The following is a 14,829-nucleotide window of genomic DNA, read 5'->3' as shown; positions in this document are numbered from 1 at the left end:
CAGCCGGCAGCCGGCTCTACTATTGTACTTGCTCTTAGGGCTTTTACCTTGATTAGGTAACTGACAGTGAGATGCTGATTAGAGAAACTTTACAAGCAACGAAAATCTATGCATGGCCCTCGATCGGGGCCCCTTTTGTTTGACCTCGAACTTGCTTCTGCACTCTACGCATTCCGAAATCTCTCGACTTCCAAGAGTTTACATGTGATCAATATGTGGATGGCTTGATTCTCCGGCTCTTACGTTTATTTTCTAACCCTAATTTGGGCCACCGGGATACAGATTAGATAGAGGAGCACGGAGAAGAGCCCAGTTCCACTTCCACGTTAAATTGGTTGCCGCTCCGAACCACCCTGGCAGCGCTACACTATGCCGCTCTCCGACTCCACCTCCGCGCCGGCTGAGGAGCGCCTCCCAGAAGGGCTCCGGCCGGAGTCGCTGCCGCGGCACGTGGCGCTGGTGATGGACGGGAATTCTCGGTGGGCGGCAGCGCGGGGCCTGCCAGCGACGGACGGGCACGAGCACGGGATGCGCGCGCTGGAGAAGACGCTGCAGCTCTCCCGCGCCTGGGGCATCCGCGTGCTCACCGCCTTCGGCTTCTCCCTCGAGAACTGGAATCGCTCCAAGGTCCACATCTCTTATACTACTACCTTGTCACTCCTCAACCGTGCATATATCCATGGCTCTTGATTGATAGATGGTGTCATTTCCTGGCATTTGCAGCCGGAGGTTGACTTCTTGATGGCCTTGATCGAGAGGTTTATCAACGGCAACCTCGCCGACTTCTTGAGGTGTGTACGGATTGAAGACCACACTTGTGCAAATTAATTGGCTCACATATACTATTAGTTTTGGATCGATCACAAGGAGAAGAGATCGATTATGTTTGTGGTTTCGAATAGCACGCGCTACAGCGTTTAAAATAGACATAGCTCGTTATTGAAAACTATGATTTTATTTGTGTGTTACTCTTTGCAGGGAAGGAACCCGTCTACGTATAATAGGTGACCGCACAAGGCTGCCAACTTGTGTGCAGAAGACTATACGAGATGCCGAAGAGGCAACAAGGAACAACTCGCAGCTCGATCTTGTCCTAGCCATCAGCTACAGCGGCCGGATGGACATCGTGCAAGCATGCCGGAAGCTTGCCCAGAAGGTGGACGCCAAGCTTCTCAGGCCAGAGGACATCGACGAGTCGCTGTTCGCCGACGAGCTGCAGACGAGCGGTGCAGCAGACGAATCCTCCTCTTGCCCGGACCTGCTCGTCAGGACCAGCGGCGAGCTGAGGCTCAGCAACTTCCTGCTGTGGCAGTCGGCCTACTCGGAGCTCTTCTTCACCGACACGCTCTGGCCTGATTTCGGAGAGGCCGAATATCTCCAAGCCTTGAAGGCCTTCCAGAGCAGAGACAGGCGGTTTGGTACAAGAAAATAACAATAATGTAGCGCGATAAAGAAGTGGATTGCACGCGTGACCCGATGCTCGATCATGCTAGCGATTCCATCTCTCCACTCCTCGGAGATCTTCGGTATCTGTATCTGGCTTTATAATCAGTTTCTATTCACTTCAAATAAAGTGTTTCCGTTACGATGAGTTGTGTACTATAGCATAGTCTTCTAGAACTTCTCCCTACACTACTAGGAAAAGGCCTGCTAGTGGCGTCCCTGTTAGCTACTAATGACGCACTACAGGTGCGCCACTAGCATCACGTCATTAGAATTTTTTACTAATGGCGCACCACAGGTGCGCCATTAGTATCTGGTATACTAATGACGCATCAGGCAATGCGCCATTAGTATAGCTCATGGTGCGTCATTAGTATCTGGTATACTAATGACGCACCAGGCAGTGCGCCATTAGTATAGCTCATGATGCGTCATTAGTATCTGGTATACTAATGGCGCACCAGGCAGTGCGCCATTAGTATAGCTCATGGTGCGCCATTAGTATGCCTCCCAGGGTCATATTTACCCATGTGCTCTGGCTTACTAATGGCGCACTAGTTGACGATGCGCCACTAGTGTGCTTTTTGCAGTGCGCCACTAAAGTGCTGAGCGGTGCGCCACTAGTATGAATATCAGGTATTTTTTTTCTGATATTTCCACAGATTACAAAACATATTATTGCACAGAATATAGAGAGCACAACATATAAATAGCAGATTTATCGAATACAATAGAGGATTAGTCTCCGAATACAATTCATCATATTAGTTTCCGAATACAATTTATCATATTAGTCTCCGAATACAATTCATCAATAATGCTAGAATAGGGTACTATATAAACACTCTTATATTTCTTCCATAGCGAGAGACAAATGAGACAACAAACAACGAGCGAGCAGGCCAGAGACAATTTGGCATGATATGCAACCTGAGAGCGACAAAAACAAACCAAGGATTCCAGTGATGAACTATGAGGTGCAGCTCGTCACGAAGGGCCGAAGGGCTCGGAGATGCTTTTGCTCCTGCTACCGCAAGCTTCCGGTCCTCTATGGAAGGCCGAGGCGCCGCATCAAGGGCCAACAATAGGACGCATGTGGAGCCCATGACAACCTTAATGGGTACATACAAGAAGCTGAGTTACATCAGTTTTAGTTTTAAGTCAACAACACAACAACCAAATAATTGAGAGCTTACAGTAGGCAAGTAAGGTGTACACAAAAGGAACTGAAGTTGTGTTGATAAAATAACTTAAGACGCCCAAACATATGGAAAAGAATTTATAACTAACAACTCGTGTGCATTCTCGTGCATTTGATAGTTAACTTAAAATAATTTATCATTGCCGGAAAAGACACAAATTAGTGTAGTAGCATCAATTTGGTACTGAGTGGTAATACTATACACTACATGTTATTATTGGTAGTTTAAATGTTTAATCCATTTGAAATAAACACTACATGCCATTTGCATCATCCGTATTCCACAGCACAAATACTGCTAGCAAGTATCAGCACAATGAAAAACAAACTAAAACAAGAAAATCTCGACAACCCAGAAAATCAAGAAGCAAAGCAATAGAAATCAAAATAATGGCACTATAAAAGGATAAATTGTGGCGCAACAAAACGTGGGTAACAAAGGTCTTAACATAAACAAGGGAACATGCAACCCCAATAATTCCAATTGCATACTCTAGTCTGCATGCGTGGAGATAGCCTGATGGTTGAGAACAAATGCAATGCTTGACCTTTTAGGTATATTGGTCAAGAATGCATAAATGGCAATGCTAATTGCATAGTCATACTGATGACGTTAATAATTCCAATTGCATACTCTAGTCTGCATGCGTGGAGATAGCCTGATGGTTGAGAACAAATGCAATGCTTGACCTTTTAGGTATACTGGTCAAGAATGCATGAATGGCAATGCTAATTGCATAGTCATACTGATGACGTTATCATCATCTTATTTTGATATTCACGGGAAGATTACTTAGCCTAGCATGCATAAGTACATACATGGTTCATATTTCACAATAGAATTAATAAAAAAGACCATAAAGAACTCTAATGATAATTGACTTGACAGATCTATGCAAAGAAGTGAGAATGGTGCAAGAAATAAAATCTGCTGCAAGATGGTAAAAAATACATGTGGCGTGTAGAGGAATTATTAAGAATGTTTGCAGAGCAAATAATAATCTCACATAAATCTGTCCAGATTCCATTAACTGTCTGGAAAGAGAAGGTTTGAAAATACAATGGTATTATGAAAATACATTTTTTGTGACAAATGCAGCATTGTCTCCGCGCCATCTGCCATTGATGGGACACCTGGAAACAACTTTGCTCGGCAGCACAACCATGGTGGTTCCGTGCTGCTTGTACGCCAAGCTTCTCGGCCATACAATCTGAGCCGTACACAACGAGCACATCAACACCATGGTCCAATAAAACAATATATTATGTAAAGCAACACTACAGGTAAAAACTCACAGAGAATGGCTGACAAATCTCACAGAGAATGTTGAGATCCATCTTGGTGTGACATTTTGTCGAGGACAATGATAACGGCACCATGGACCACCGCTTCGTCGGCATTGCAGCCTGCTGCGGCTGCTGCTCGCTTCCCAACACCACGTCTGCTACTCATGTTCGCGAGTAGAAACTGAAAAGCAGAAAAATTGGTTTGCACAAACAAATCAAGTAATGAAAAAGCTCACGCTACCGCGACCATAACCTCACATGAGTTATGTACACCCACATACAAAATGATTTGACCAGTCTACCATTGTAAAAATATAGCTAGAAATTATAATATCTTCTATCATTCCAACCGAGTAATTGAAGGCTAAAACCTGGAATTACAGTTAAATATTAGGAAGAGTACCTCGATAAACTAAAGATAGTTCAATCATACACATTAAATCTGCACATGGATTTTTTTAATGGAACACTACATTTTTGAATTCTGAGTTCTACCAATTTATAAATTCATTTCTCCATTTCTCCTTGCATTACCCCCCCCCCTCTCATTTTGAAGGCTTGTCCTCACTTTCTACCTTTTTTTCCTGATCACGCAAAAATGTGATATGGCTTGTGCTTACAAAAGCATCCTCTGAGTAATCTGTATTAACTTGGCTCACAACATTATAAGGCACTTGACATAATTAAGTAAGACAGAAGTTCTAATAGAGTGCCTATTTGTTCCACTAGAGCACACCCAAACAGATCAAATCAAAAATCACACATATGAATGAACTACATAGAAATATTAGATGGGTCGTACAATATGTAAGTTCAGTTCAAACTTGAAACATGAGTACATACCAATCATGATGCATGATTATGATCAGAACTATTCCAGAAAAGCCGATAGCTCCCACAATTTCATAATAGAGCAAGTTCGCTCGGATACTGGTTTTCAGCCTTTCTTTAACCGTGAAATCTCCAACATCCTCATAGCCTTTAATGGTAGGAATGATAGCCCTGTTCAGATGAACACAATTTGACATGAGAATGGTCTTGTATTTAGACAAATAACATAACTACTGGAAAGAGAGTTCCGCAAGAAAAAGGGGTTCTACCTGAAAAATCATTGGGCGATTAGGGAGATTTGGTAAGTACCTATAATAGGAAATCACGCAAATTAAGAAAAAAAAAGCAACATCAACAAAAAGGATGACATGATTTTTTATTTCATGCTGCCTACAGTATACAAAAGCAACATCAACAAAAAGGATGACATGATTTTTTATTTCATGCTGCCTACAGTATACAAAAGCAACATCAACAATAAGACCAGCTCCAAAAGAATTTAAGGGATGCCCAATAGTTAATATAATATGCAGTCATGTTCAGATAATGATGTAATATAGTTAAGCTGACAGAAATGTTTGGTCAAATCATTAAACTATATATACAAACCAATGAAGCAGCATGCGCTCAAGAAGGCTAAGCAAATGTGCCATTGACCGATTCGGCAATTGAAAACCAAGGCAGCAGTTTCAGACGTTACATGTTGTGAAAAGGACATTTCAAGTTTTCACCTCGTCATTACCAGTTAATACACGAATCAACACAAGTTATTGTGATCAGTAGCATACCATGCTAAGACAAATGTGCTCCAATAAGACCAGCTCCAAAAGAATCCGACGTTGCCCTTTTGGTTGCCGGTATTTGTCTGTAGTTCAGGTAATGGAATGGGAGATCAGAACACGGAACATTGGTAGTTCAATAGAAGAGTCCACATCAGTAACCATCCATGAGTACAATGTAGCAACAGTACAACACTTTGCCTGCCTTCACATTACAATTCTATCAAGAATAAATCCGTACCCGTCTTAAAAAATGTACATATATACCAACTGTAACGTAGGTTCACATGTAATAGCTCAGGTTCACATCTAAATTAGCTCATCTATTCTTTATAATAGAGCAGAAGAAGAAGAAGAAAAGAGATTAACATAACAGTAAAAAACAGAGCATCAAGTAAAATCTTGTAATAAGCAGCTCTGCTTCCAGTGGGGGGTGAAGGGCATTGAACAGACAATTTGTATATAGGGAATTAGGGATGGACAAAATTGAACAGACAGTTTGTATAGGGAATTAGGGATGGACGAAATTGCAGCCTTTTACTGACAAAAACCACATCCCTGTGGTCGTCAAGAGGGAAGCCCTCAAATTTGTTATCAATCTTCAACTACGGATAAGCCATCAATAATCACGAATCCCTCAACAAGCCCTAGCTCTGAGCCTGCTGTATTGTTCGCGTATAACCCACCGACCGGCCTCGAATGCTACTACTAGCTCACAAAAATTGCAACTTTACAAGAGCCCCGGCCATGGCAGATTCAACACAACCCGCACACAGATCTACTAGATCCTACAAATCAGTTCATCGGCTTGAGACGCGAAAATAAACACAGATCTAGACTCTGCCTGCCTGCGGGTACCTGAGCCTGAAGTCGCCCTGGCCCCCGGGTGAATCGAGGAAAAGCCACGGGAGTACGGTCGGTGTCGAACCCAAAGAGGGCAACCGCCCGCTCCGTCTGGGGACGCGCTGCTCCGGGCGGCGGCGCGGGCTGGAAGTTCGCCGGAGGGCCGGCTGCAGTGTCGGTGGCGGAGAAGGAGAACCTTAGCTCCTTCGTTCGTGTGGGAGTGCGACCCCTCCTCTGTTCGTAGCGCACCCCAAAATCAAGTTAATAATGAAGGATTTAGGGGAGGGGAGATGGGAGGAGGATGAGGGGAAGAGGGGCTCCCATGCGCGCCGGCGGACAAGAGAGAGAGAGAGAGGGATGGGAACAGGGGCGGCGACGAGGAGCTGTACCTTCGCAGCGGCGGGGAGGCGCGATGGTGACGCGGGCGGCGGCGACGGCTCGGCGAGATCCAAAGGCGTCGGAGACAAGTGAGGAGGAGAGCGGCGCCTTCACTTTCAACCTTACAAAAATCTACGAGTCATTAATGGCGCACCACCTACAATGCGCCATTAGTAACACTGGTTACTAATGGATTAGTAGTTTTGTAAAAAAACAAAAAAAATATAGGAGTGGCGCACTGGTTGAGTGGTGCGCCATTACTAGTTAAACTAGTAATGACGCACTCTGCCCCGGTGCGCCATTAGTAACTTTGGAAGAAAAAAATATTATTAGTGGCGCACCGTGTGTGTGGTGCGCCATTAGTGTCCATCACACTAATGGCGCACCTGCACATGGTGCGTTACTGCTATATAATAGTGACGCACCGCTTGTCTGGTACGCCATTAGTGTCTATATTATCTATAGCACTTTTCCTAGTAGTGCTAGTGATTTTTACTCTATGCTATATGTTCATTGTTTTTTTTAGTTGGATGTTCATTGTTTTAGATATAGTTTTCCATTTATGTCGAATGGTCCCTATGCTACATGTTCAGTATGTTAAAAAAATTAGATCATATTTTGCAAGTTATTACAAAAATATTCATCTCATGTTTTCAGAAAAGATTACTATATATAATACCCGCAAAAAATATTAATATAAATCAAGTCAGTACATATTTACTTTCAGAAAAAAGTACAAATCTATGGACAAACTTTCATTTATTTCATAAAAATAGTGATCATGAATATCTATCTCCAAAGTTCATGTTGAAAAATATGTTAATGTATTACTGACTAAAGAAAGTGAAAAAAAAACGAATTGGGTCAGGCCCAATATCCTCTTCTCTATCCCTGATACTAATAGTGTTCTCTTTCTTGCCACGCAGAAATCTTCGTCAACCGGTTCCCCCTTTCTACAATGTCCATCCCATGTTTTTTTATCCAACCATTTTTTTCATCATGCCTCTCCCCAATACGCCGCTCATTCACTTTAATTTACTTATCTTTTGCGACACTACATCAACTCCATCTTAATTAACTTACCTTTTGCAACATCATGTAAGTACGTTAGTCAATTCCACGTCATATTTGACCGCACCTTCTCGTACACCGTTGAATCACATTAAGTTAACTATTAAAAATGCATCATATTAATTTGGTGACCACGCACGATCGAGCCTATCATATTATAATGATGAGAAAATTATAATTATAATCCTTGGTGCTTCCCGCTTGTCACATGCCATGTAAGTTGGAATTACTAGATGATGCTCCGCACGTTGCTTCGGGAACCCTGGGAAAATATATACATAAATAGATGCTACAAAACTATTACTATTGCAAATACAAATTTAGAATGCTCTTGGAATATATTTTAAAACAATAAAGTATATGAAGCATGTGACAAAATGTTGTGTCAAAAGAGAAACATATTGGATTGAAGTCAAACTTGGTGCCATTTTTAACCAAAATGTGTAACATATGATCTACATATATTTGTTTCGAGTGTACAACATACAAATATATGTAGGTCATGCTACAAAAATGTGTAAATGACCATCTATGTCCACATAAAAAAAAGTGAAACAAATTAAGGCCCTATTTGGAACCATAATAGATTATAATAATCTGGATTATGAACATAGATTACATAATCTGGTTTATAAAAATAATCCAGGTGGGCATGTTTGGAGGCCAGATTATATAAACTGTAAACCAGCTTTTAAATTGTACAATGACATGTTTGCCCTCAGTTTACAAGGAAAAATAGAAAAGTGACGGTGGCACTGCGTAATTCTCTTGAAGTTTACAAGGATAACACGTCATTTGTAATCCATAATCTCATTTTAGCTGGGGTAGAGGAGATTATGAGATTATAATAATCTGGTCATCTAGTTTATAAAATCTACAATATAAACTGTCCTGTTTGAAAATACAATAGATTATAAAAACCAGATTATATAATCTGGATGGTTCCAAACAGGGCCTAACATGCATGGTTGGTGAGGTGGCATGGTTGCATGAATAGATTAGTGCATAAATTATAACTTATAAGCAAATGCATGACTTGATGATGTGGCATAATTGCATGAAAAGAAAAAATAGATAATGGGATGTAACTATTTAAGAATAGAGGATGCCCCCTTCTACCTTAATTGGGACATAGCTTTTATACAATAAATAAAAAATCAGCTCCGGTGAAAACACACGGCAGATACTAAGTCTACATACAGGAACACGGTTCAGCTAATCCTAAACGTACGAGGTCACACTACCCTTTCTCCCTCGATCCATGTAATAGCCCGGAAGTAATACTCTGGATATATTTTGTTATCATATTAATTTTTGCATCATATGCATCTCATAAGCATTCTAAGCATCATATTGGGTTAATTCAATAATTAACTTTGATATTTTATTTTGCTATTTTGTTGATACTAAACCGTTCTACCTTTCAATGTTCTACCTCGAGACTCGCCCCAAACCAGGGACACATACTTTTTGTGTTATTTGAGAGGCACCCAATTTATTTTATGATTTTAGCACGAGTCTAGACATCACTCGTAGTGCAAACCTCATTTATTGTATAAATAGAGCTATTTTGTAAATAAATATCCAACAAACTTCAAATAGGTTGCTATTTCTGTGTGCCCTGTTATTTTATAACAAGGCTATCTTTGAATTTTCAAGTCAGTCGGAGTTCCTTGGATGCCCCAACAATTCAATATGCGCACACTAATGTTATATCTATTTGCTATTAAAAATGATAACAGGCTAAATATTTTCCTCTCATCTAAACTAGCCAAATAGTCTACTTATCCCACCTATCCCTGGCTATATAAGGCAACCCCCTCTTCAAATTAGGAGACCTCCTCTTTGGCGCCCTCTGCGCTAGTAAATGAAACCATCGTCCACACTCACCTTTTCTTGGGCTGGCCTAAGAAGGATGACATCGCTCGCTCACGGGCATGTCGTTTTCCCGGTTAACTTATCATGTTTAACTGGTTCACCAGTTTGACAAGTTGACGGTTGTCTTTTTGACCGATCGAACGATGACCCTTCAACAAAATATATTAAAAAAAAATAAGAATTCAAAAACTTGCAAAAAAATAAAAATAATCAATAACTTCAAAGAAAAGTTCATTGACTGTACAAAAATGCATTGATTTTTAAACATGCTCGTCAAATTTGAAAATAAAGTTCATCAATTTCAGAAAGTTCATCGGCATTGAAAACAAAATCATTGATCTGAAACAAAGTACCTCTATTCTGAAAAAAAATCATCAATTTTGAGAAAATTACTAATTTGAAAACATTAACAAATTAGAAAATTTTAAAAGGTTCTCAACTTATGAAAAGTTCAACGAGATGAAACAAATTATTAATCTTGAAAACATAAATTCGTTAACTTCGAAAAAAGGTTCATCACATTTATAAAAAGATCGCAAACATGAAATACATCATTAAGAAAAGAAGTATAAGAATAATAAAAAAACAAATAAAAACCAAACAAAACTAGTATAGCAAAAACCAAATTGAAAAAAGAAGGAAGCTTCCGAAAACCAGCGATCAAACTAATAAATTTTAAAAGAAAGAATCAATTACTGGCTTTGGTATTACTGTTTAAGAATAAAGAATAAAAAACATGAAAAATTAAAAATTAAATAAAGAAGTTATCTAAAAAATTATGAATTGGTTGCATTCGTACATACCATTTAAGAACAAAAATTTAAACAAAAAACTACCATGTTCAATGACATAATTTGCATACGATATACAAAAAAATGTGATTTTAGAAAGTACTCCCTTCGTCCCAAAATAAGTGACTCAACTTTGTACTAACTTTAGTACAAAGTTGAGTCACTTATTTTGGGATAGAGGGAGTATGTTATAATAAACATATAATTGTGGAATTTATGAAGAAAAAAGTTTCCTTAAAAAGTAATGAAGTGCAAGCATTGGTGTTGGCATTAAAGAAGAAAAATATGAAATAAAACTAATGTAAATAAAAAATCAAAATAATGATGCTTTATAAGGAAAAAACAATACGTGGTATTAGGAAAAAAAATACTTCCAACTTTACATTAAGATTGCACTTTTTTTATTATGCAGAAATTAGTCACATAACATTGCAATATTTGCACATACTATATAAAATATATGTATGCTCTCCTAAAATCCAAAAAACTCCACAAAAGAAAATTGTAATAGTTTTAATAAATTAAAATAAAACAAAAGCTAAAAAAAAAGGGGAAAGGATGGGTCGTTAGACAGACTAATGGCTTCAGCCCACTAAAAGACCCAAAGCATAAGTCGGTCCAATTTTCAACCAAAACAAACAAATCACGCACACACACACAAAGGACGAATTCTACAGAAAAGAAGAGCACCAATAATGGAAATGTAATCAACGGTTTGAAAAATTGACTGGCCCAAATTTAATTTTCAGGCAACATACATACAGCTAAAGTGTTATTTATAATATCATGTACTTCGTGCGTAACTTAATATAAGACGCTTTTAGAATTCACAATGATATAAAAATGTCTTATATTAAGTTATAAAACGGAGTACGTATCATTTATTTATAATGAAAGTGCAGTCACTCGTTGAGCAGCATATGGAGCAGCATGTGGTTCCATGTATCAATGGCGCCGGGAAGGCACCAATGCACACAGTCGCTATACAGCTGGTTCTTCATGAGCTTGTCAGGCGTCCAAGCCCGATACTTGCTGGGATGCCCGTCGGCGCGCAGGATCATGGCCTCCGTCGTGTCCATGAGCTTCACCCTCACCCCATCGGCCGCCGCCTTCTCCGCCGCCGCAAACTCCTCAACCTGCAGCGCGCGGAAGTCAAGCTCGAAGCCCTCGACCCTCTTCTCCCCGCGTCGTTGCGGCGCCGTCCGAAGGCAGTCGCCGTCCTTGTTCCACTCGCCGCCCTCGTAGTGCGACGGGTCCACGGTGCGCAGCAGCGCCGTGCCGCGGAACCGGCCGTCGGCGCCGGACAGCGCCCGCAGCGCGGCCCGCGTCGCCATGCGCAGGGCGTAGCGCAACGTCAGGTCCGTGACGTTGGGCCGCTGGCAATAGTGGCAGCCGACGAGCTGCCCGCCCTCGTACAACATGGACGGGCGGTAGAACCAGCTCGACGCTGACACCACGACGTAGTCAAACTCGGATACATGCGACGCCCACACCTCCTCCGGCTCGTCCAGGCATAGGTTCCACAGGCCCGTGTGTGCCGGCCCGTCGTCGTCGATCATCTCGTGCCGGACCAGGTAGGGCACCCAGAAGCTGGCCATCGTGAAGTTGTAGTCTTTGTAGTAGTACACCGTGTGCTTCTCTTTCGAGGATTTTATGATAGGCCTCGCCATCTGCATGCATGTATTAGATCATTATTAAGAGCATGGTTAATAGTATAGCCAACTGCTGGCTATAAGCCATTTTATAGCTCACCTTATAGCTAGCTTGTACAATAGTTAGCTACAAAAGAGTACTACTTTTATCATATATGGTCCACCTTTCATTCTCATAAAACACCTAGGAGCACGTGTTAGAGCTGACTCTTCACGAAGAGCCCGTTTCCCTTCTCTCTCCTCTTCTCTCTCATCCAACTCAGCAAAAATATAGTATTTTAATCCTTACAGCCTGCTGACTGTACATTATTGTACATGCTCTAACAGTCGCTCAATCACACGGCGTGTTAAAAATCAGTATGTGGCGTGTTTTTTTTCTGTTTTGACGCGGCAGTCTGCGCCGGCTCCAGCAATCGCTGTAAAATGCAGCGCGCGTAGCTCCAGTAGACGCGCTAAAATACAATGTGTTTAGATTTTTTAAGATCTAAGCTTCACCATAAATTTAACCAACAAAACCGACTGTTACGGAAACGGAAATTATATGACAAATCCCGGAAAAAACTAAAATCTTTTTTAAAGTTATTATTTTCATTTAGATATAGAAAGAGAAGTAAAGACGATTAAGATGGAGTGAAGATTGGAAGAGAAGTAGGCACCCTGGTGAGCAGGCAGATGAGAGAGTCCTTGTGGTTCCTGGCCAGCGAGTCCCCGACGAAGGCGATGGTCTTCCCCCTCATCAGGGCCAGGAAGCGGCGCCGGTCGAAGCGGGGCATGGTCGCAGCCGTCGCCGGCGGGCTGCCACCGCCACTGGAGGAAGCCCAGGTCCGGCCGGCCGAACCTCATGCAGTCGTAGTGCTCGTCGATGATCCCCGGTGAGCAGGTGTCGTTGGTGTAATAGGGCGGGTCCAGGTCCGGCACCCAGTCGCCCCTGAAAATGTCGCACCCCGAGCCGGCCATGCCGTCGCCTCGTCGTCGCGTGTGGGACTGGGAAGCAAGCGGCCGCCGGTCTGGGATCCTCGTCGTGGTCAGCAGGTTGAAAGCCGCGAGGAGTGCTGAGGGACACGACGGCGACGACGAAGAATCTGCTGCTGCTCCTCGCATGGCCATGGGGATGAGGATTGCTGAGGTGAAGGTCCCTCATGGTTGCTCGATCTGAGAACGAAATTGTATTCGGCCGGCCGGTGTGCATCCTCTTGAGTTAGCTATGTTTTGGATACAGATAGGCGCCAGCCATATATGATGATCGATCATGTAATTCCTGGTCAATTCCTGCATGAGAATGGCGCGTCAATTACTCGTGCCGGACTGCCGGTATGCATGCTAGTATATATATATATACACACCTAATAATAACAATAATAATAATAATAATAAAGAGGCTATCGTTTCTGTCGGAAAACCCACCAAGGTGATTTTACAAAAAAGCTCTTACTGTTTATGACATTAAACTCGTAGTATATATTAAATATTTTTTTAAATACTCATATCTTTTAAACCGTATACATGGAATTTGATTAAAAAAATATGTAGAATTTAAATATGATATTATTTTATCTGTTAAACGTTTAATAAAAATACTATCTAGGGTGCAATCTTACTAAATAAGTCATTATTCGTCTTTCTTTCATACCGGTACTCATCCGGGTTGGGAATAAACACGTCAACAAAATCAGGATTAGAGATGAAACTGAAGGTCACTTGACTGATTCTTTGTACGTATTAAATCTACATGCAAGCCGTGTTAAAATAGAAGACCTGTGAAATTTTGAACTGCATTTTTGTAGGATAAGAACATCTTTATTTGTATCGTAACTATAAATTCTCAAATTATAGACATTTTTTATAAATTAAGAGCGTGTGCCGTGTGGTATTTCTTTCTTCCGTTGCAACGCATGAGTCCTTTTGCTAGTGTATATATATATATATATATATATATATATATATATATATATATATATATATATATATATATATATAAGATCGAGGATGATTCGCTCATGCCAATATGAAATTGCAACAATTGCGTGCTGCTGTTTGCCCGTCTCGTGCCCAAAACTACCGTCTGTGGACGCGGGTTTTGATTTTGTGTGCGTGCGCCTACAGACGTTCACTCGTTCCAAAACAAGCCACTGAAAGACGTGTTAAAAAAACAAGCCAGTGAAAGATGTTTGGCAAGATTAGTGCGCGTAAGAGCATCTACATCCGGACGCCTCAAATTCGGCCCTTCGAATGCCTGCGAACGCATCCGCACGCATTGACAGGTCACGTCTTAAATAATGCATTTTACATATGGATACCTCAAATTGGAAACCTTAAATCTACACTATTAATTAAATGCAACGTAAACCTAATACTAAGCAGAGCTCGTCCGATCGCGTTGTGCCCATGTCCGGCGGTTGGTTGCGCCCCTCATAGTGTCCGTCTGATCATCGACGAGGACCTAGACGGTGCTAGCCGATGAAGGATCCTTCCTGGAAGGAGCCGACGTCCACCACGACGCGTTTGCGGCGCCCGCACCCATGCAGCATACGAGGCGCCGGAGAGTATGAGTCTGTCTCTCCAATATCCGCCGCCGCGAGAGCCTTCGCCGCATCCCATGCCCGTTGCCTTGCCCGACCGGCACGCGCGCCATGACATCGTCCGAGGTCGTCCATGCTTCATCCTCGGCGCGCCAA

At 41.7% G+C, this 14,829-nt stretch overlaps 1 protein-coding gene and 1 pseudogene across 1 annotated transcript; one reads left to right on the top strand and one right to left on the bottom strand.

Moving 5' to 3' along the window:
• Positions 1-315: 315 nt before the first annotated feature.
• Positions 316-1,583, top strand: LOC123447616 (cis-prenyltransferase 4, chloroplastic-like). The gene is made up of 3 exons (XM_045124223.1): positions 316-627; positions 724-791; positions 979-1,583. The coding sequence occupies exons 1-3, from the start codon at positions 370-372 to the stop codon at positions 1,430-1,432; spliced, it is 780 nt and encodes a 259-aa protein (XP_044980158.1). The 5' UTR covers positions 316-369; the 3' UTR covers positions 1,433-1,583.
• A 9,821-nt stretch (positions 1,584-11,404) lies between these two features.
• LOC123450939 lies at positions 11,405-13,261 on the bottom strand (annotated as a pseudogene).
• Between the last annotated feature and the right edge of the window lie 1,568 nt (positions 13,262-14,829).

The sequence above is a fragment of the Hordeum vulgare genome, chromosome 4H, assembly GCF_904849725.1.
Source record: "Hordeum vulgare subsp. vulgare chromosome 4H, MorexV3_pseudomolecules_assembly, whole genome shotgun sequence".
NCBI classification, from domain to species: domain Eukaryota; kingdom Viridiplantae; phylum Streptophyta; class Magnoliopsida; order Poales; family Poaceae; genus Hordeum; species Hordeum vulgare.
The sequence above is the reverse complement of the archived record's forward strand: the minus strand, read 5'-3'. Positions and strand labels throughout refer to the sequence as shown.

What these genes read in the sequence shown, in the direction of transcription:
- LOC123447616 (XM_045124223.1), top strand. Translation starts at nt 370, where the DNA reads ATGCCGCTCTCCGACTCCACCTCCGCGCCGGCTGAGGAGCGCCTCCCA. An exon ending in AGAACTGGAATCGCTCCAAG is followed by an intron (nt 628 to 723) that starts GTCCACATCTCT and finishes TGGCATTTGCAG; the next exon opens with CCGGAGGTTGACTTCTTGAT. An exon ending in AACCTCGCCGACTTCTTGAG is followed by an intron (nt 792 to 978) that starts GTGTGTACGGAT and finishes TACTCTTTGCAG; the next exon opens with GGAAGGAACCCGTCTACGTA.